This window comes from Anomaloglossus baeobatrachus, chromosome 3, assembly GCF_048569485.1.
Source record: "Anomaloglossus baeobatrachus isolate aAnoBae1 chromosome 3, aAnoBae1.hap1, whole genome shotgun sequence".
In the NCBI taxonomy this organism is placed as follows: Eukaryota; Metazoa; Chordata; class Amphibia; order Anura; family Aromobatidae; genus Anomaloglossus; species Anomaloglossus baeobatrachus.
Genome location: NC_134355.1, coordinates 436,038,827 through 436,060,482, shown reverse-complemented (window position 1 = coordinate 436,060,482; position 21,656 = coordinate 436,038,827). Strand labels below are relative to the sequence as shown.

Genomic DNA, 21,656 nt, shown 5'->3' with positions numbered 1-21,656 from the left:
GCTGAACCAAAAATCCTTGTTGCCTTCCTCCAGAGGCTGAAGATTCACACCAGGGGGTAGGCCAGGCGGTTGGCTCCGCCCACCAAGGTGATCACAGCTCTGGAGGCGGGAAGAACCAGGCAGTCTAGGGTTGGAGTCTAGTCAGGGAGGAGGAAGTGGAAAGAGTGGAGGAGTAGCCCAGACAGGGCTAAAGTAAACAGCTAAGCAAAGTGAAAGTAGAAGCGGAGTAAGGTGGTAAAGGAGGAAAGCAAGAGTGTTGACAGAACAGAAGGAGTGTGTAAAGCCTGAAGAGTCCAGCTAAGTGCAGGGCAGGTCAGCAAGGTCAGCAACGGCGGTGACTGTCTGAAGGGGGACCATTTGGAAGTTCCTGGAAGGACCCCGTAGGCTGTGTGCCCGGTGGTCTGGAGCAGTGTTCCGAAGGACAGTCAGCACCAGGGCAGGGGCCTCTCGGACCCCGGCAAGGCTTGGAGTCACCGTAAATTGCCGAATCCGTCAGTGAAGGGGACGTAGATCCCCCAACAACCAAGTCCCGAGTGAAGGCAACAGCCCAACCTGTACAACAGAGACACCGCCACCGCCAGGGCACCAGTTTCTGAGGGCCAGCGCCTGCGGGCAAAGAGTAGAGCTCCCCCGGTCCAGCTTGAAGCCGGGGAGCGGGTTACCGGTGGGGACCCATCGCAACCAACAAGTACACAAAGGTGCAAGGAAGAGGGACATCACCGTCACCTACTGGGAAAGCAATTGCAGCCGTCCGTGGGACCGTCTTACCAGCCGTTTGGTTTACCGTACAAACTGTGTCATCGTCTCAGGCTGAGTGAGTACCACAGTGCCGCAAGGCACAGCGCTGCCCCCGCGTCCCTGCGCCCACCAGGCCCTGCACCTCCCAAGCCATCACTGGGCCCCGGGATCACCAACCCCTACCCACGGAGGGGCAACACAACACCTGGCTGCTCCGCATCACCATCCCCGGGATCCCCGTATTGAGCAGCGGTGGTGAAATCACCACAACCGTGGGTGGCGTCACGGACTATAAACAATCCCCACACCCAACAAACCCCTTTCACTCACGGGCGAGGAGTGCCGCTCGAGAAACCCCCGGGATCCGGCCTACAGCTCGAGCCACCACTGAGCAGCGGCCGCCGGACCCGAGCAGAAGGGGTGAGCGTAGTGTGCTGACACCCTCCTCCCCGCCCGCGACACATTCACTTCCAGGGCCGTGACTTAGCCTTCATTGCATATGCACTGCTTTCCCCACCAACTGATGCAGACATTTCAGCACTAAATTTGCACCTCCTGGCAGAAAACTGCAACTAATAGCGTCAAAACCTTTTCTTTGCATTTTTTGGCCAAGAACTGTAGATTTGGTGATAAAATTTTCACACCATATTCATGCACCCAATATACACCTCCTGGCAAAAAAAAAAAAACGCACCAAAACTGCATGCAGTATGATTCAATTTTTTGCCAGGAGGTGGAGATTGGGGGCAGGAATATGATGTAAAATTTTCAGCACCAAATCTACATCTCTTGGGAAAAAAAGTGGTTTTCTGCCAGGAGATGCAGGTCTCACCTGAGCTGAGGTCATCGTGTGGCTCCTTCATTCTCTGCCTGAACCTCACAGCGGGTGGTCATGTTCTATGACCACTCGGTGTGAATTCAGCTATGTATCATAACTGAAATCGTTGTGGGACCTCAAGTGGATTATGTCGGACCTGCAGGGGTATTTGGGGGTTAATAAGGTGGTTAAAGAGGTTTTTTGTATTTTATTTAAAATAAAGGATTTTTTGTTGTTTTTGTTTTTACTTTCACTTACGGATTAGTAATGGGAGTCTCATAGACTCTCCCCATTACTAATCTAGGACTTAGTGACAGCTGTGGGTTGTTATTAACCCCTTATTACCCCGATTGCCACTGCACCAAGGCAATCAGAAAAAGCCGGGTAAAGCACCGGGACTGTCGCATCTAATGGATGTGACAATTCTGGGTGGCTGCAGGCTGCTATTTTTAGGCTGGGGGGCAGTCCAATAAGCATGGGTCTCCCCAGCCTAAAAATAAACAGTCCCCAGCTGTTGGGCTCAATCTTTGCTGAATATCAAAATTGGGGGGACCGCATTCTGTTTTCTTTGTTTAAATCATTTTCTTTAAGTATTTAAAAAAAGTTGCATGCGGTTCCTCTTATTTTGATACACAACCAAGATAAGCGCACAGCTGGAAACTGCAGCCTGTGGCCGTATGCTTTATCTGTGCTGGGTATCATAATATGGGGGAACCCTACCCCAAATATTCTTTTATCTATTTATTTTTATTGTACAATAAAGAACCACAGACAGCTCCTGCGATTGGTTGCAGGCAGACACTGTCACACAGGCTGGTGGCGCATCTGACTAAAATTAATCACTGATGTTGGTGGGCGGGAAAAGCAGTGCATATGCATGTGGCAGCAGGAGCAGTTACAGGGATAGTGGAGCCTCGGTAAGTATGAAGAGCTTGCTTCATTCTTATTTTCTTTATTTTTCCTTTATTTTATTTTCCTTTCCCCAGTTGCCTGATCCGGCTCAACACCCAGAATCCCGGGCCCAGGTCCGGCATTAGGATAAGTTTAAAACCGCGCAGATCCGGACTTTTTTTTACAGTCCTGGTCCGCCCATCACTAAAAATGAAACAACTTTGTAAATAGTGTTGATGTTGATATATAAAAACTATATACGGTACTTATTGCTTTGTATATATCTATGTATCTCCATTCATGCAGGCTACAAAAAAATAATTTGCTAGTTTGTTACCTGATCCTGTAGCCATGTTAAAAGCCTTTCATTTTCCCGACTTCTCACACAGAAAAAGTGGGAGAGGGATCAGATGGAAAAAATAAGTATGTGACTTCAAACAAAAACAGTTTGTGATGTAACAATGATGTACAGTACAAAATTGTATTGTGGTATTGTGTTAGAAAGAAATATTGATGTAATTGCTTTTATGTACAAAAATGACAGAAATAGTCTAGGAGTGATACATTTATTGGCAAAACAGGAAAAAATATGTTTCCAAGGTTTCTTTGCTCTGAAAGCTTGCAAATATAATATTTCTGATTAGCCAATAAAAGTAACAGTCCTAGAATACTTTTGTCATTTTTGGGCATAATAGTATTTACATTACATAGTCTAGCAATGAAAACCCAAATAGTATGGTAAGTATATAGCCAGAAGTGGCTGGACTCATCCACACTACTTGTAATAATCGTCCCGTTTCTCTTAATTGCCCTACTGTGCAGTGTTACTAGAGGGCGATATTTGTTATAGGTTTTATGGTTTTATCCTCAAAAGGCTCACTGCTTCAAGGTTCACTCTCACTTAAAGATGCAGTCCCATTAAATATTTTATGAACTAAACCGGTGTGAATGTATATATAATGTAGTATAGGTGTATTATTATTCGCACGGAGCACTGTCTTATACAGTTACCAGTGCTCTGTTGGTCCTCTTCCAGGTCAGGTGATTTTTATTCCGTCTTGCCGGATCACACTGGGTTTTATTTGTGAGACAAAAGTAGCTTTTATAATGTTAGGCCTCAGGCAAACATCCATGCAAATTGGTCCAATCTCAGACTGCAATGCATGGACTCTCCGTGGGTCCTTCAAACCTAACAGATTCATATATTACTGTGAGGTTGGGATACTTGCAGCAGGGGAGCTTTGGCAAGTCCATGCATTGCGGTTTGAGATCACATACCTCCCAAAGTCTGAAGAACAGAAAGAAGGACAAATTATGTAATATACACATAGTGCGCTGCTAACCACACCCCAAGCCAAACTCATATGCTATTTTTTTCTACGCTGGCCGGAGATGTCAAGGGGCATTGGTAGAGAGGTGTAGCGCCAGTACTAGCGTGCCTCTGTTGTCCTGCTCCTCTTAAATTATACATTATCTTTAATCCTCAGTCTTGAATACCAGGATATAGAAATACAGTACACTGCTATGTACAATGCATCTGTATGTGCCTGTGGCTCATAGGCTTTAGCTGTTGCCTACAACGTTGAAGGTTGTTGGTTTATGTCCCACAGGGAAAATGCAAACAAAATAATAATTTTTGTAATTGTTTTTCACTATTTTTAGCATTTTATAGCAACAAAAAAAATCTGACTTTTCCTTCACCTCTAGAATACAGCTACATATTAAATGAACTGCCATGTACAGATGTATCTCTATGTACCTGAATTATGTGTTCAGTGTTCACTGCCTGCAATAAAGATCAAGTATACCAAATTCTCCTTTGTTCCTAAATGTGGGTGGTGGCTCATTGCTAGAGCTGCTGCCTGTGAACATAGAGAAGCATTGAGGTTGTGAATTTCACTCTTGGGGACATGAGAAAATAGAAGAATTGTTAATTCAATTCATGTGTGTGAATTAAGGAAGAGGAGCTACAAAGGCAGGGAGAGGAAGTTAGGACAAAGTCCTAACGTGTTGGGAGAGAGGGAAGGAGCCCTCAATTGTGATGGGTGGGAGCTATGAAGATTGAACTGTTTTGCAGATATGTCTGAATAAACCCTAAGCCTTTGAAGCATCAGAATGAGGTTACAAAGGCTATGTGTTTGGCTATGTGCATTTGGTTTCTTTATGTTGAGTTTCTGAAGCAGAAACTCTTTTGGGGAGCTTGGAGAGTTGGAGCTGGAGTTGAACTCTTAACTCAGCTCCAATTACACCTCAAAATTCTCTTTGTGCACATACTCTAAAAATATCTTCACATATAGGAAGACTGTTGATTTTCCTGCTGGTCTTGATGAAGAGGCCTGGTGAAGGCAGAAGCTCTCGATCCATGAAGAGGTGAGGCCTTCACGCACCACGTCAACGATCTTATTTCAGCCTCTGAACAGAATGAGATTTCTAGTATAACGAACTCCCTAGCATGTCATCAATAAGATAAGTTGTGGCATCACCCCTGACACAGCTCCAGCTCCACCCATTTTGGCAAGCTTTTAGAAAGTGGCGTGAAAACAGCAAAATTTTAGTGCCACTCTGAGTTGCCCTAAAATTTCATGACTTTTCAATACAATTTACGAAAAAAATCTGGGAAAATTGCTGTAATGAATTGGGGCCATAGTGTCTTGTGTAACCAGGCAAGTTGGAATGGAAATCACTTGACGTAGAAGAATACTGGAACAGTGCTGGAAACTGGGAAACTCAGCAATCAGTGAGAATATTAATACACCTACAATACATAAAAACTTTCTTGGGAGTGCTTCTTTAATCTTCCAGTCTTTTTGGTTTTTGCTTCTGTTAAAGGTAATTTGTCATGTGAAAAACACTGTTATAAAATATTTTTTAATATAATTATTACATTACTTAATGCTGAGCCGGCTATCAGTCAGTGTGATGACTAAATCCGTGTCAGCGCCAACTCTATGACTGGAAGCCAAACAGTGGCGGGAGCAATAAAATTAATTTCCGCTTTGTAGCAGGATTCTAAGTGTGGGCAATGAGCAGCTTCAGAACGCTATTAACCTGCAGATTAACTCCATAGCTGCAGGTTAATAGCGTTCTTTCACATGTCAGGTTCACGTTAAGCTCTCTTAACATTGGATTTATGACAGATTTAACAGTTCTTGATGGGTCCAATTGTACTTTTATGAGTCAGGTTTTAATTTTTTTGAAAGCAACAGATTGAGGGGTTTTTACCAATCAGAGCAATAGAAACTTGGAGGAACAAACTGAGTTGTAAATAAACAAATCAGCAATCTTGTATCAGTTATTTCATATGCCTTTACTGAACACAGAGCTGTGGTCAGGCTTTCCTCTGCATGGGTCAAAGCTTCAGCCCTGTATCTGAATACACTGTCATTCAAAGTTGCAGAATGAAGCATAAACCTGTGTTGGTGCCATATTATGTTTGTATATATCTTTATGCAAAAATTATCCATATGTACTGTATGTATGTATGTATGTATATACACTACAGTTCAAAAGTTTAGGATCACTTAGATATTTCCTTATATTTGAAATGAAAGCACATTTTTTTTTCAATGAAGCTAACATTAAATTAAGCAGAAATACACTCTATACATTGTTAACGTGGTAAGTGACTATTCTAGCTTCAAACGTCTGGTTTTTAATGCAATATCTACATAGGTGTATAGAGGCCCATTTCCAACAATCACCACTCCAGTGTCTAATAGTACATTGTGTTTGCTAACTGTGTTAGAAGGCTAATGGATATTTAGAAATCCCTTGAAAACCCTTGTGCAAGTATGTTAGCACAGCTGAAAACAGTTTTGCTAATTAGAGGAGCTATAAAACTGACCTTCCTTTGAGCTAGTTGAGAATCTGGAGCATTACATTTGTTGGTTCCATTAAACTCTCAAAATGGCCAGAAAAAGGGAACTTTCATGTGAAACTCGACAGTCTATTCTTGTTCTTAGAAATAAAGGATATTCCATGCGAGAAATTGCCAAGAAACTGAAGATTTCCTACAACGGTGTGTACAACTCCCTTCAGAGGAGAGCACAAACAGACTCTAAACAGAGTAGAAAGAAAAGTGGGAGGCCCTGCTGCACAACTGAGCAACAAGACATGTACATAGAGTCTCAAGTTTGAGAAATTGACTCCTCACAGATCTTCAACTGGCAGCTTCATTAAATAGTACCCATAAAACGCCAGTGTCAACGTCTACAGTGAAGAGGCGACTCCGAAATGCTGTCCTTCAGGGCAGAGTGGCAAAGAAAAAGCCATATCTGAGACTGGCTAACAAAAGGAAAAGATTAATATGGGCAAAAGAACGCTGACATTGGACAGAGGAAGATTGGAAAAAAGTGTTATGGACAGACGAATCAAAGTTTGAGGTGTTTGGATCACACAGAAGAACATTTGTGAGACGCAGAAGAACTGAAAAGATGCTGGAAGAGTGCTTGATGCCATCTGTAAAGCATGGTGGAGGTAATGTGATGGTCTGGGGTTGCTTTGGTGCTAGTAAAGTGGGAGTTTTGTGCAAGGTAAAAGAGATTTTGAATAAGGAAGGCTATCACTCCATTTTGCAACGCCATGCCATACCCTGTGGAGAGCACTTGATTGGAGCCAATTTCATCCTACAACAGGACAATGACCCAAAGCACACCTCCAAATTATGCATGAACTATTTAGGGAAGATGCAGGCAGCTGGTATTCTATCTGCAATGGAGTGGTCAGCCCAGTCACCAGATCTTAACCCTATTGAGCTGTTATAGGAGCAGCTTGACCGTATGGTATGCAAAAAGTGCCCATCAAGCCAATCCAACTTGTGGGAGGGACTTCTGGAAGCATGGGGTGAAATATCTCCAGATTACCTTATCAAATTAATAGCTAGAATGCCAAAGGTCTGCAAAGCTGGAATTGCTGCAAAGGGAGCATTCTTTGACAAAAGCAAAGTTTGAAGGAGAAAATTGTTATTTCAAGGAAATATCACTATTGCTAACCTAGTCAATGTCTGGACTATATTTTCTATTCATTATGCAACTCATTTGATAAATAAAAGTATGATTTTTCATGGAAAAGACAAAATTGTCTGGGGGACCCCAAACTTTTGAACTGTAGTGTGTATATATATATATATATATATATATATATATATATAAATATACACACAGTACAGACCAAACGTTTGGTCACACCTTCTCATTCAAAGAGTTTTCTTTATTTTCATGACTCTGAAAATTGTAGATTCACATTGAAGGCATCAAAACTATAAATTAACAAATGTGGAATGACAAATTTAACAAAAAAGTGTGAAACAACTGAAAATATGTCTTATATTCTAGGGTATTCAAAGTAGCTACCTTTTGCTTTGATTACTGCATTGCACACTTGATGAGCTTCAAGTAGTAGTCACCGGAAATGGTCTTCCAACAGTCTTGAAGGAGTTCCCAGAGATGCCTAGCACTTGTTGGCCCTTTTGCCTTCACTCTGCGGACCAGCTCACCTAAAACCATCTTGATTAGGTTCAGGTCTGGTGACTGTGGAGGCCAAGTCATCTGGCGTAGCACCCCATCACTCTCCATCTTAGTCAAATAGCCCTTACACAGCCTAGAGGTGTGTTTTGGGTCATTGTACTGTTGAAAAATAAATGATGGTCCAACTAAATGCAAACCGGATGGAATAGCATGCCGCTGCAAGATGCTGTGGTAGGCATGCTGGTTCAGTATGCCTTCAATTTTGAATAAATCACCAACAGTGTCACCAGCAAAGCACCCCCACACCATCACACCTCCTCCTCCATGCTTCATATTGGGAATCAGGCATGTAGAGTCCATCCGTTCACCTTTTCTGCGTCGCACAAAGACACGGTGGTTGGATCCAAAGATCTCAAATTTGGACTCATCAGATCAAAGCACAGATTTCCACTGGTATAATGTCCATTCCTTGTGTTCTTTGGCCGAAACAAGTCTCTTCTGCTTGTTGCTTGTCCTTAGCAGTGGTTTCCTAGCAGCTATTTTACCATGAAGGCCTGCTGCACAAAGTCTCCTCTTAACAGTTGTTCTAGAGATATGTCTGCTGCTAGAATTCTGTGTGGCATTGACCTGGTCTCTAATCTGAGCTGCTGTTAACTTGCTGATGCTGGTGACTCGGATAAACTTATCCTCCGCAGCAGAGTTGACTCTTGGTCTTCCTTTCCTAGGGCGGTCCTCATGTGAGCCAGTTTCTTTGCAGCGTTTGATGGTGTTTGCCACTGCACTTGGGGACACAGACTGACTGACCTTCATTTCTTAAAGTAATTATGGCCACTCATTTTTCTTTACTTAGCTGCTTTTTTCTTGGCATAACACAAATTCTAACAGTCTATTCAGTAGGACTATCAGCTGTGTATCCACCAGACTTCTGCACAACACAACTGATGGTCCCAACCCCATTTATAAGGCAAGAAATCCCATTTATTAAACCTGACAGTGCACACCTGTGAAGTGAAAACCATTTCCGGTGACTACCCCCTGAAGCTCATCAAGAGAATACCAAGAGTCTGCAAAGCAGTAATCAAAGCAAAAGGTGGCTACTTTGAAGAACCTAGAATATAAGACATATTTTCAGTTTCACAACTTCTTGTTAAGTACTTAATTCCACATGGGTTAAATTCATAGTTTGATGCCTTCAATGTGAATCTACAATTTTCAGAGTTGTGAAAATAAAGAAAACTCTTGGAATGAGAAGGTGTGTCCAAACTTTTGGTCTGTACTGTGTATATCTATCTATTTATATATATATATATATATATATATATATATATATATACATTTACACAGTGGGAGCAGAAACTATTCGGACCCCTTTAAATTTTTCACTCTTTTTTTCATTGCAGCTATTTGGTAAATTCAAAAAAGTTTTTCTCATTACTATACACTCTGCACCCCATCTTGACAGAAAAAAGCAGAAATGTAGAAATTTTTGCAAATTTATTTAACAAGAAAAATTGAAATATCACATGATCATAAATATTGAGACCCTTTGCTTAGTATTGAGTAGTAGCACTCTTTTGGGCTAGTACAGCCATGAGTCTTCTTGGGAATGATGCAACAAGTTTTTCACACCTGGATTTGGGGATCCTCTGCCTTTCGTCAGTGCAGCAAACTCACTCCAGAAGTTCATTGAGGATCTCTGAGTGATCCAATGTTGTCCTAAATGACTGATGATGATAAATAAGCCACCTGTGTGTAATCAAGTCTCCATATAAATGCACTTGCTCTGTGATAGTCTCAGTGTTCTGTTTAAAGCGCAGAGAGCATTATGAAGACCAAGAAACACAGGGAGGTCTGTAATACTGTTGTGGAGAAGTTTAAAGCCGGATTTGGTTACAAAAAGATTTCCAAAACTTTAAACATCCCAAGGAGCCTGTGCAAGCAATCATATTGAAATGGAAGGATGCTTGCTCAAGTGGTTTGCATACTTGAAGCACTCGCACTCCGAACTTGAACACTGATTTTTTTTTTTCGTAAAGTCCGTGTTTGGTACGAACACCGAACTTCAAAGTTCAGGTTTGCTCATCTCTATTTATAACCCATCCCAGATTGATGGGAATCAACAATTGTTTCTCCAAAATCATTGCTGATGTCATTCTTACTTAGCATGGTCAATGTGTCAGACCAGCAAACTGACACTTCTGCTGTTATAGAGGTTGTCATACTTGCTAATGAACATTTTGTCAAGGGCATTTGTTTACTAATGTCTAGCTGCTAATCAAAATCTTATTTCCTAAGGAAGTAGTGAGAGTGTACTTAATTTTTCACACACTGACACCGCTTAATTTTATTCTAGTGTTTGTTTACCAAGTAATGACAGTTTAATTTATTATGTGTTGTTGTTCATCTGAGGTTGTAACTTTTTAAGGACCAGATGTTTTGTTTATTATGTCCTGATACATTAAATCACGGAACTAACAGCGGGTATACTTAGAACTTCTCCTGGTTGTATGCCCTATTTATAAACAACCAAGCCAAAACTATTTTTATCTTTTCTTCCTGGACGACATTTTTGAAATTTAGGGTGTACTTTAATTTGCTAAAGAAGTGCATTAGAAAAGTTTTTTTTTTCTAAAAGGGCAAAATGTTACAGAGGCATCATTGGTTTCTATTTGCTATAATGGAGCCGATTTATTAATCTGGTGCAATAATTAATTATTGCAGTGTGAAAAAGGGAATAATTCATCCCAGTGGCTCATGAAGGATGACAAATTGTATGTATTTTAAACACTTTTGTCTACCTTTACACTACTTCTTGGTTGACTTCCATTTAGACTAATTTTTGCACAAACATTTTAGCTCACATTGGCTCTTCTTACATATCGTCACTTTTAAACCCAAAACATGCTCCTCCTTGTAAAACCATAACACTTTTTTGAGCGAAGAGTAGGAATCAGAAGAGAAACCCGTTGATGTTCGGGTTCTCCGGGTTCAGTTGAACTGTAGTTTTAAAAGTTCGACTAAGGGTGGCTTTACACGCTGCGACATCGCTAGCCGATGCTAGCGATGGCGAGCGTGATAGCACCCGGCCCCCTATCGTTATGCTAATATGTGAAGATCGCTGCCGTAGCGAACATTATCGCTACGGCAGCATCACCTGTACTTACCTGCTCGGCGACGTCGCTGTGACCGGCGAACCGCCTCCTTTCTAAGGGAGCAGTTCACTCGGCGTCACAGCGACGTCACTAAGCAGCCCAATCAAAGCGGAGGGGGGGAGATGAGCGGGACGAACATCCCGCCCACCTTCTTCCTTCCTCATTGCTGGCGTGTGGCAGGTAAGGAGAGGTTCCGCGTTCCTGTGGCGTCACACATAGCGATGTGTGCTGCCGCAGGGAAGAGGATCAACTTCGCCCAAGCGACAGCAGCGATAATTGGGAGAGGACCCCCATGTCAACGAGGAGCGATTTTGGACGTTTTTGCAACAATCCAAAATCGCTCCTAGGAGTCACACACAACGAGATTGCTACAGCGGCCGGATGTGCGTCACAAAATCTGTGACCCCAACGAGATCGCTGTAGCGATCTCGTAGCATGTAAAGCATTAAGTACCCGAACTTGACCCTGAACTCCATAAAAGTCAATGGAGACCCGAATTTTAGTGCTGTAAAATGGTCGAAGTAAGGGCTAGGAGGCTGCAAAAGGAAGCAAACTCAAAATTGCCCTGCAAATAAATGTGGATAGGGAAATTACTTTAAGGTTATTCTGTCACCATAGCAATCATGGTTAAATAGGAAGTAAATGAAAAAAATAAACATTTTAAGAATGCTCCCAAGTAGATACTATTCTTAGGAGTGCCCCAAAGAGAATGTTTTCAGTTTCTCCATAGAGCCCAAATTTTAAGAGTGCCGCCATAGACACTGTTTTCAGAGTTTCCCCACAGATGCTGTTTCAGAGTATCTCCACAGAGCCAGGTGCAGAGTACCAACACAGAACCTGTTTTCAGAGTCTCCCCACAGAGCCAAAATGTTATGAGTGCCTGGTGTAGAGTGCCCCCACAGAAACTATTTTCAGAGTACACCCACAGAGCCCTTTTTCAGAGTACCTCTACAGAGCCTGGTGTAGAGTGAGCCCACACAGACAAAATGTTAAGAGTCCTGCCACAGAGCCTGTTTGCAGAGTTACCTCACAGAGCCAAGATTGTAAGTGTGCCACCACACAGCCTGTTTACAAAGTTCCCACATAGAAACCAAAATTTCAAGCATGCCCCCACAGAGAATGTTTTCAGAGTGCCTTCACAGAGCCTGGTGCAGAATACCCCCAAAGAGACTTTTTTCAGAGTACCCCCACAGAGTCTGGTGCAGAGTGGCAATAGAGAGCCTGTTTTCTTTCTATGTAGACAGAGGAATAAGAGAAGTAACCGAACACTGTCCCTTACTCAAGCAGTGTCCTGTCTCTACGCTAGTCAGAGCACAATAGAGGCGCAACCCGTAATCCAGCAGTTATACAGGCCAGGTCACGTGGTGCGCTGGCCAATCACAGCCATGCCAATACTAGGCATGGTTGTGATGGCTGCGGAAGTGCTCACAGCTGAAAAGCTTGTTGATTGGCTGCGCTACTTTATTCAGCATCTGAACAGCATCCGAAGTTCGAACTCAGCCATGGTTCCATGAGCAGTCCGTGTTCGGATTTGAGCACCGGACCTAGTGTCCAGTATTAACCCCAAACTTTACAGATTGGGTTCGCTCTTCCCTAGTGAAGAGCAGTATTAAAAACACATCGTAAATGGTTCTTAAACTAAATGAGACAATTTTCACCATAATGCACCAAATAGTCAAAACTCACTAAAAAATGAATCTACCCCGAAAATATATGCTAACATAAAATGCTCATATGCGTCTGTGAGAAACAAAAGAAGTCGGTCTGGTGGAGCACTAATAAGGAAAAGGGACCAAAGGATTTTTAAGAAAATGAACCAAACCTTTTATTAGTGGCCCCTTATATATGCCACAACGCGTTTCGACAACTAGTATGTTGTCTTCCTTAGATGAATCAATTGCCTCATAGGTCCTCATTGCGGAGCAGCAGATTTTAACCCTTAGCATCAATTGCTTCATAGTTGTTCCTCATTGCGCTCCCTTTCTATTTTTTCTTTTCCTGTCATATACGTATGTGCACATACATTGCCACAAGTGATAGGTTCTCTGCCACTCTGATGTAAAAAAAAACCCCAACACACTCACACTTTTAATTCATTTGCTCAACATTCAGCAAGGCATAGATGTGTAGACAATTCGGCCAATTTGACCACAATTTAGTTTACAGATCAAGGTTCTTCTCTGTTATGACAATTAAATTGTTTCAGACTAATAGACTAAATCAATTCTTGAAATATAGTCTCTATCTATACTTATTATTCCCACAAGCATGCAAAATAGATCATTCTAATCAAGCCAGGAACTCCTTCAAAAGAAAGAGACGTCCTTCAGAGATCAGAGATAAGGGAGATATGGTGCCCTAAATGGTAGTGCTGGGTTGCTGTGTCCCACTTCATTCATTTCTCAGAAGTGGCAACTGCTGATTGGTGGCGGTGTTGAGTGTTGGAGCCCCAACAATCTGATACTGGTGACCTATCCTTTGGATGGGTTACAATGTGTATGTCTTGGATATCTCTCTCTAAACAAAGCTATGAGGGGATGCTGACTCTCATTAAGGAGACCCAAATGTTCCACGACCCTGACAATGTCTGGATGTCTACATGTAATAGATGAACGATTATATGTTTTGGATGGAAGCCTATAACTTTTGTGCTTTCCTTCACCTTACATACATGCAGTAAATGCTACTGACCTCGACATAGTGTAGTTAGGCTTTTACATTCTGGGAAGAGGCAGATGGTGCATCTTGCACACTCATGTTGACGAAGACTCTGCTCCTTTACGGCACTTTCCAAAGCCTGTAATGCTGTTTTAAGTGCAGCTTCTAGGATTAATGTCCCCCTGTTAGACAAAGCTGTCAAGAATACATAAACATATGAACATAATAAAACGTGTAAAGAGCAAGTCATCATACCAGAAAGTAGGAAATTTAGATAATTATGCTGAAGTCAGTGTAGTATAAAACATTTCCATGGTGACACGAAACTATGACAGCCCTCTGATGGGCTGACAGATGTACCAAACCGTTGTCAGAATAATAAGACAAGAGTCATTCATATTAGGAAACAGCACTGAGTCAATGTCCCATCACGGAGAATTAATCATACAAAGCAACTCTTTCTGGCCAGTGACATGGCATTCAAGTGGTACATCCTCATTGGCCTTCAGTAATGGCCATGGGCACTTAGTGATTGGTAGATTCTCTTTCGAGGAAATTATGACCTCAGTACAGATGCATGAAATCTGCTAAGCTTACACCCCTTTATGTGTTCCACCTATTGCTCAGGACTCACCTTGTAGGACACGGGCTGGTAGTCTGTACTGCTCCTTACTCACTGGAGCACAGTATATCAGCTGGGGTACCAGGTACGATACAGAAAGCAGTGTCCAGTATAGGAGCTGCATTTTGGACAACCCAATTATAATGTAGATAAATAATTAAATATTTCTTTCCGCGTTGTTAATCTTGGTCAGTGTATGGAGCAATCTTCATTCAGATGACTGTCTTCGGTCCACTATCTGGCAGTGTTCCTCGGCATCACTCTACTGTATATGTCCTGCTGTATGCTCTTCTGTCCCTCCCTTATATACTGCTCTCGCTACCTCTCAGTTACTCTGCAGGCAATGTCCTGTTTGTGTGTTGTCACTCTCCTCTCCGCTTTTGTCTTATTGCAGCCTCTTCTGAAGATGACAGTTAGACAATACACAGCATGGTTTGTGGAGCTGTATATGTCCAGGACCACAGGAGGGGGTTGTGGGACAGAAAGGACAGTTCCCAAGCGTTTTGATAAACTGCTCAATTCATTAATGCTTTGACACAGATGCCAGGATGGGAGGAGGTGGTGGGAGGGGGCATGCCGGGTGGATGGGGTGAGAAGAGAGGGGTTTGTGTTCATTAGCACCAGGGTTGTTCTTAAGCCTCACTACATCATCCTCTATTATGAACATTTAGTTAGACTGTACTGTAATTGCATTCAGCCATGTCACATTTTACCTAAAGTAAACTTGATCGACTATGCTGCCCTTTACCTTGAGGGAAAGACAGGAAGACGCTAAGTAATCCTCTATATGCTACAGTCCAATTCATGAATAAAAATTGAGTTTATACATAATGTAACATTAGTTCTCGGAGAGATGACTAATAGAACTGAAATATTCTTAATTTATTTAATCAGATTTGATTATTCTTACTCAAACAATGGGTCTACTAATATTTGATCTCCTACTGTGATGCAGTTATTAGATATGTCCTTAATCCTTAGGGCCACTTTCCATACTATGACATCGCAGCTGCGATGTCGGTGGGGTCAAATGGAAAGTGACGCACATCCGGCGTCGCAGTCGATATCGTAGTGTGTAAATCCTTTTTGATACGATTAACGAGCGCAAAAGCATCATTATTGTATCATCGGTGTAGGGTCCTGCATTTCCATGAATTGGGAAATACTGATGTTACGATGTTGTTCCTCATTCCTGCGACAGCACACATCGCTGTGTGTGAAGCCGCAGGAGCAAGGAACATCTCCTACCTACGTCCTGCGGCTCATGCCGGCTATGCGGAAGGAAGGAGGTGGGCAGGATGTTTACGTCCCGCTCATCTCCGCCTCTCCGCTTCTATTGGCCGCCTGCCGTGTGATGTCGCTATGACGCCGCACGACCCACCCCCTTAATAAGGAGGCGGTTCGCCGACCAGAGCGACGTCGCAGGGCAGGTGAGTGCATGTGAAGCTGCCGTAGCGATAATGTTCGGTACGGCAGCTATCACCATGATATCGCAGCTGCGACGAGGGCGGGGACTATCGCGCACAGCATCGCAGCATCGGCTTGCGATGTCGTAGTGTGCAAAGTGCCCCTTAGAGTTGCCTTTATTCTGAAATTCAGAATATTTGGAAATGTTACTGATAAATATACCATATCACTTAAAAATATCTCCTAGTAATAACAGTAATTTATACATTTCAGGATACAATTTTGCTCTTTGAAGCAAACATTAATTATTCGAAAAATAGAGATTAATTATGTGACATCAGAAAGAACAAATAGGATGCTCCTAGAGAGGACCTGGCCGCATCTAGCTGAGCATGTGAAAGGAAAGAGGAAGAGACAGAAGGAAATTCGGGAAGGGGGTCATGAGTGCCAGGGTTGCCTGAATGGGAGCATTGTAGTCGGGAGCAGAGCGGGCGGCTCTATCAAAGCTGTGCCCTGATGATCAGAAGAGAGCCGCTTCTCTTGATCATTTTCACGCTTTCATCCTTTCCAGTGAAATGATGTCGGTTCAGTTCTCTTTGGTCCTCAAACCACAGATTCTGAAAGGAAAATAAAAACAGATGGAGCTAAAGATGGAGGGATGATAACACGTAAGGACAGGAACATTGACAGGCTGGATAATAGGGGAAATACTCTCTGGCAATGTCTGAAAGGGGATATGTAACTCATGAGATAAATATAAGGCAAATGTATCTTTTGGCTGCTCAAATATCAAATAATATCTGTTAATAAGCAGCTTAAAAACCATGAACCTACGCAATGTTCTCCAGGAGGTTGGGGACTTATGGCTATTCAGACTTTCTTATACCACCCCTTTTTCCTATAGAACTGTATATTACCAGGTATTCATCATGCCTAGGACTAAAACACTTCCAAACACAGGGATGTACATAACATTGGTGCAATCTGTTTGGTCGCACATGGGATTGTGAAGCATGGCTTTTAAGAGTCCGTTAGATGCAAATATTTTTCCCAAAGGAGTTTATTTAAAAAGAAAATCTGGATTCCAGCAAAATAAAAATAACATCAGGCAAAAAAAAAAAATCCATATGCGGTATCACATTAGTCTGGTACATAGGCTGCTGCAGCTCCACACACCATAAACAGAAAACAGGGTTCTACCATTATCCAACCAGTTTGCTGTTAACTGCAACCTTTTATACACATGGAAAACTCCCACAACTCTTTGCAGCAGTCCCTATATAACACCAGAGAACTCCTGGCCTGTCTTTTACAAGGTCAGGACAGACACACCTTGCTGCAACTGGACAATGCAGGTAAGTGAATTTGCAACATAGAAACAAATGAGATATGCATAATTTCCTTGGTATTTGGACATTGTTCCTAGCTGGCAGTACACAGCAAGAAGAGAAAAGTGTATTAGGTGGCCAGCCCAATAAGAAAAGTAGGAAGTAAAAACATCTACACACATTCACATAGAAGGTGTCAGACTAGGAAAAGTCATGTACCAACACCAGGAGCAAACATAAAAAAAAACACTTTCTACTTCTTCACAGGGATCCATTTCCACCTCTAAAGCAGGTGTAATTGTGCATTTTTATGAATTCTAGGGCTGCAAAGGGCCCACATATAGTTCTTGCAGGAGGGGCCTTTTCTGTCTGTATCCGCCAATGAGAAAACCAGCAAAATATAATGGTGCAATAGGTAAGAAACAATGAGAGCAGGCTGTAGTCATCTACAGGAGATGGCAGTCCAGATAAGAAGTGAGCCCAAGAAGCCAATGCCAACCATCTACAGGTGTAAGGGGATCAAAGTCAAAGTCCAGTGAGCCAAAAAGATCAGATTTAGTACACAATTGAGTTGGTGTTTGTGAGGAATATTCTGAGAGATATTATGAGAATTAGGACAAAGGTCAGCCAGCTGTCACTGTACATCCACCCAACCCTCTGCAGCGCAGCCAGAAGAAATCATCCCACTCTACCCCAGGGCCAAATGCTGGAGGTGACAAGATCCAATTAAGATTACAGAAGAATCTATAGCTAAAGCAAGCCATCCTGCTAAGTGAATTGTCCAACTCAGGATGGAGGCAGAGAATTATAAGTTTATGATGGAGCATCAAAGAAGTTGATCCAGGCTCTATCAGACTGGATGGAGCTATTGAAAGAGTTTCAATATTGGGGAGTGTGTCGCTCCCACAAATTAGGCAGGCATATTTCCAAATACCTAACAGCACAATGTATGTCACACATATTACCGCTAGACATATGTAGCCATAATAACTAGGTGTAGGAAGACCATAGGCACCCTGAGTTTCCAGTCTATGGATAGATCAAATAATAAGATATATAATTGTCATATCGTCCATGTGAGACGTTCAGGGGTGGAGATATGAGAAAAACTGAAAATCTATATTCACCTGGATAAGTAAAAGGCCAGCCCAGTCTTAGGTCACAGGTGGGAGGGGACATGGAATGTGCCTGGATTCATAACCTCAGAGCGGACATCTTGTGGGTGTTCTTCTCTGGGTGGCCACATATGATAGACATGTGAGAAGTCCCAGGAAAATTTATGGCTCCACAGCACCCCCCCTTGTGTAAGCCAGCACCAGGCTTAATCACAAAGGAACAAGATAACTGATCCATCTGTATATCTGTTTGCAACCACGTTTTATCTGTAACTGTACGTCTGACATATATATTCTGTAAATCCCATCTTGTTTATGGGATATTATCAAGCGTGCCCTTAAGGTGATTAAATATATAATGTAATCTTGGGCTATTCTTTTATCTCGAATCCCGAATTCCATGTCTGTGAGTTTGGCTAAGTTTTACATGCTACCTGGGCTGGTTTCTGGCCTGATGTAGTCCTGTTAACAGACCAGGCCTATATCTAATGAGGAACCAGTGGCAGTCTACTACCCTGTACGGGACTGGCAGAATTTTGTTCCACTGGGGCTAGTGGAAAGTTCCTGTCGGCCTGTCGGGGTTGTGATGGGTGCCATGCCGGAGGTTGCACGGCCTACTTGGTTCCCATTTCCATGTCTCCCTGTGCCCGCAGGTACAGGGGGTATAAGTACTGCATTGTGCCAAGCAAACCTTATATACCCCGCATGTTGGCAGAAGTGACTAGCTCATATTGTGTGACTCCAACGTATTAGAGACATTAGGGTAGGACTGCGAGGTGCGGTTTCGTCACAGATTGACAGGGTCGTGACCAAGCGGAGGGACATCCGAGTGACTCCCTCGTCTGGTCCATGACAGTGTTCTTAGGCTTCAAAGCTTCTCCTCCAAACATAACGATGGTCATTATGACCAAACAGTTCAATTTTAGTTTAGTCAGATCACAAATCATGTCCAAAAATTAAGGTTGCTGTTCCTGTGTGCATTTGCAAACATTAAATTGGCTTTTTATGATTTTTTTTTTTTTGAGTAATGGCTTCTTCCTGCAGAGTGGCCTTTCAGCCCATGTTGATACAGTACTCATTTGCTTTAGTTCTTGGTTTGATAAGCACAAGTCTGACCAAAGCACGTACATCTCTGGTACATTCAACAGGTCTCCTTCCTGAGCGGCTGGACATTCCCATCTTGTTTATACTTGCATATAATTGTTTGTACAGATTAATGAGGCACCTTCAGGTATCTGGAAACACCAAAGAATGAACCAGACTTGTCCAAGTCCACAATTCTTTTTGAGATCAGGGCTGATTTCTTTTGACTTTCCCATGATGCTACACAAACAAGCAGTGTGTTTCAAGTGTGCAATAAAATACATCCACAGATGTTTCTCTAACTCAGATGTTACCAATAAACCCATCGGAAACTTCCAAAGACCTGATATCATCATATAGGTTGACCCATATAGTTTAAAAGACATAATACTCTCAGTGTATGTAAACTTTTGACTTTGCAGACAGTAATAAAAATGCCTTAAAACATTATCTCTCATTATTCTGGCATTAAGTAAATATAATTAATTTTGGTAAATCTAATTGACCTGAAACGGGAAAGGTTTATTCTGATTTAATGTCAGATAGCGGAAAAAAAATGCATATGAGTTTTTTTTAGACAGTGTATGTAAACTTCTGGTTTCAACTGTATATGCACCATATAAATGCCACGGTCAGAGATTAATAGCAGCATCTAAATGGTTATCAAAAGCAATTGGCGCTCACCTCCAGCCGCCTATGTTAAAGACATGATGGCTATGCAACATAGCCAGGATCTACCAAACGTATAGGGAAGTCAGCTGCTGAGACCTTCACACACAGTGATCCCCACGTTGATGTATATGTAAATCATTTTGGGATAAAGGGTTAATAACAGGACTATGACAAAGAAGTGTTATTTAAGTTTCATGATAGACTACATTAGGACAGGAGATGTGTTCTCCAATGAGGTTTCATTTGTGGTACTGGCCTTCCTAATGTACAGTATTATCTGGGTGATATATTCCATAGTTGAATGTTTAAGTTTCTAGCACCTGCAATTTATGCATTTGTCTTTGACATTACAGCATTTTGTATCCTGCACTAAACATTTGACACATTTTTTTGGATGTTAAATTAAAAAAATAAAAAGAAACCTTTCACCTAATTGGTATGAGTAAACGCACCCCAAGAGCTCACTCAGATGTCAGTGGATATCAGTCCGATATTGGACCACAATGTATGGACCAGTTGCCGGTTTTCCGAATTCAGAGTGACAGCCTCATAGAAATATATGAAGCCATTGAGTCTTGAGAGCTGTGGACAGCCCATGTGTCGCGGGCGGAGGAGGGGACGCTGCGCTCTCCCACTGCTCGGGTCCGGCTGCCGCTGCTCTGCGGCTGCTGCTGCTCGGTGGCTCGAGCGATGGGCCGGATCCCGGGAACTCGAGCGCCGCTCCTCGCCCGTGAGTGAAAAGGGGTGGTTTGGTTTTGGGGATATTGTCCGTGACACCACCCACGGTTGAGGTGATAATGGTGACACCACCGCTGCTCTGGACGGGGATCCCGGGAGCGGTGACAGGGAGCAGCTTTGGTTGTTAATCCTCCCCTCCGTGGGTAGGGGGTTGGTTGTCCCGGGGCCTGTTGATGGGGTAGGAATGGATGACAGGCGGGTTGCGGGGCCTGATGAGGTGCAGGGTCGCGGGGGCAGCGCTGTGCCGCACGGCACGGAGGTACTCACTCAGCCCAATGATGATGACACAGTTCACGGTAAAACAAGCGGCTGGATGGACGGGTCCCTCGGACGGCTGCGGTGTTGTTGTTCCCTGCAGGTTAGCGGTGACTGTCTCTCCCTGCACCTATGTTCTATGTTGATTCCGATGGGTTCCCACCGGTAACCCGCTCCCCGACTTGGATGTGGGCCGGAGGAGCCCCTTTTGCCTGCAGGCGCTGGCCCTGGGAAACGGTTGCCCTTGGCGGTGTCTCCCCTTCACGGTTGGACGGTTGCCTTCTGTCGGGACTTGACTGTTTGGAAACCCGGAGGTCCCCTTCACTAACGGATTCGGCAACTTCACGGCAACTCCTAGCCTTGCCGGGGTCCGAAAGGCCCCTGCCACTGGTGCTGGCTTCTCTTTTTGTACCGGTCCGGTACCACCGGGCCATCACCCGTCCACGGTCCTTACGGTAGACTCCAATCGGCCACTCCTGCAGACGGTCACCACCGTCTGCCAACCTTGCTGATCTGTCCGGGCCACACACCCGGACCAACTTCAGGCTGTCTTGCTGTCACTTTTCTCTTTCCACTTTTACCACTCCAACTGCTCTCTTTCCTCTCCAAACTCTATCTCTCTACTTCACCTCCTTCCACTTCCTCCTCCAAACTAGACTGCCTGTTTTCCCTCCTCCAGGACTGTGAACTCCTTGGTGGGCGGAGACCAACCGCC

General features: G+C 43.2%; 1 protein-coding gene and 1 long non-coding RNA gene across 3 annotated transcripts in view; one reads left to right on the top strand and one right to left on the bottom strand.

The window, feature by feature from the left end:
- PRSS56 (serine protease 56) overlaps positions 1–14,544 on the bottom strand; it is a 184,936-nt gene extending 170,392 nt beyond the window's left edge. For both annotated transcript variants that reach the window (XM_075340420.1, XM_075340421.1), the window contains exons 1-2: positions 14,356–14,544; positions 13,755–13,916 (exon numbers count right to left, since the gene is read on the bottom strand). In XM_075340420.1, the coding sequence (XP_075196535.1) occupies positions 13,755–13,916; positions 14,356–14,467 (274 nt within the window). In that variant the 5' untranslated portion in view covers positions 14,468–14,544. The remainder of the gene's footprint in view (positions 1–13,754; positions 13,917–14,355) is intronic.
- Positions 1–21,656, top strand: part of LOC142296611 (uncharacterized) — a 119,027-nt gene that overhangs the window by 33,675 nt on the left and 63,696 nt on the right. The window lies entirely within an intron of this gene.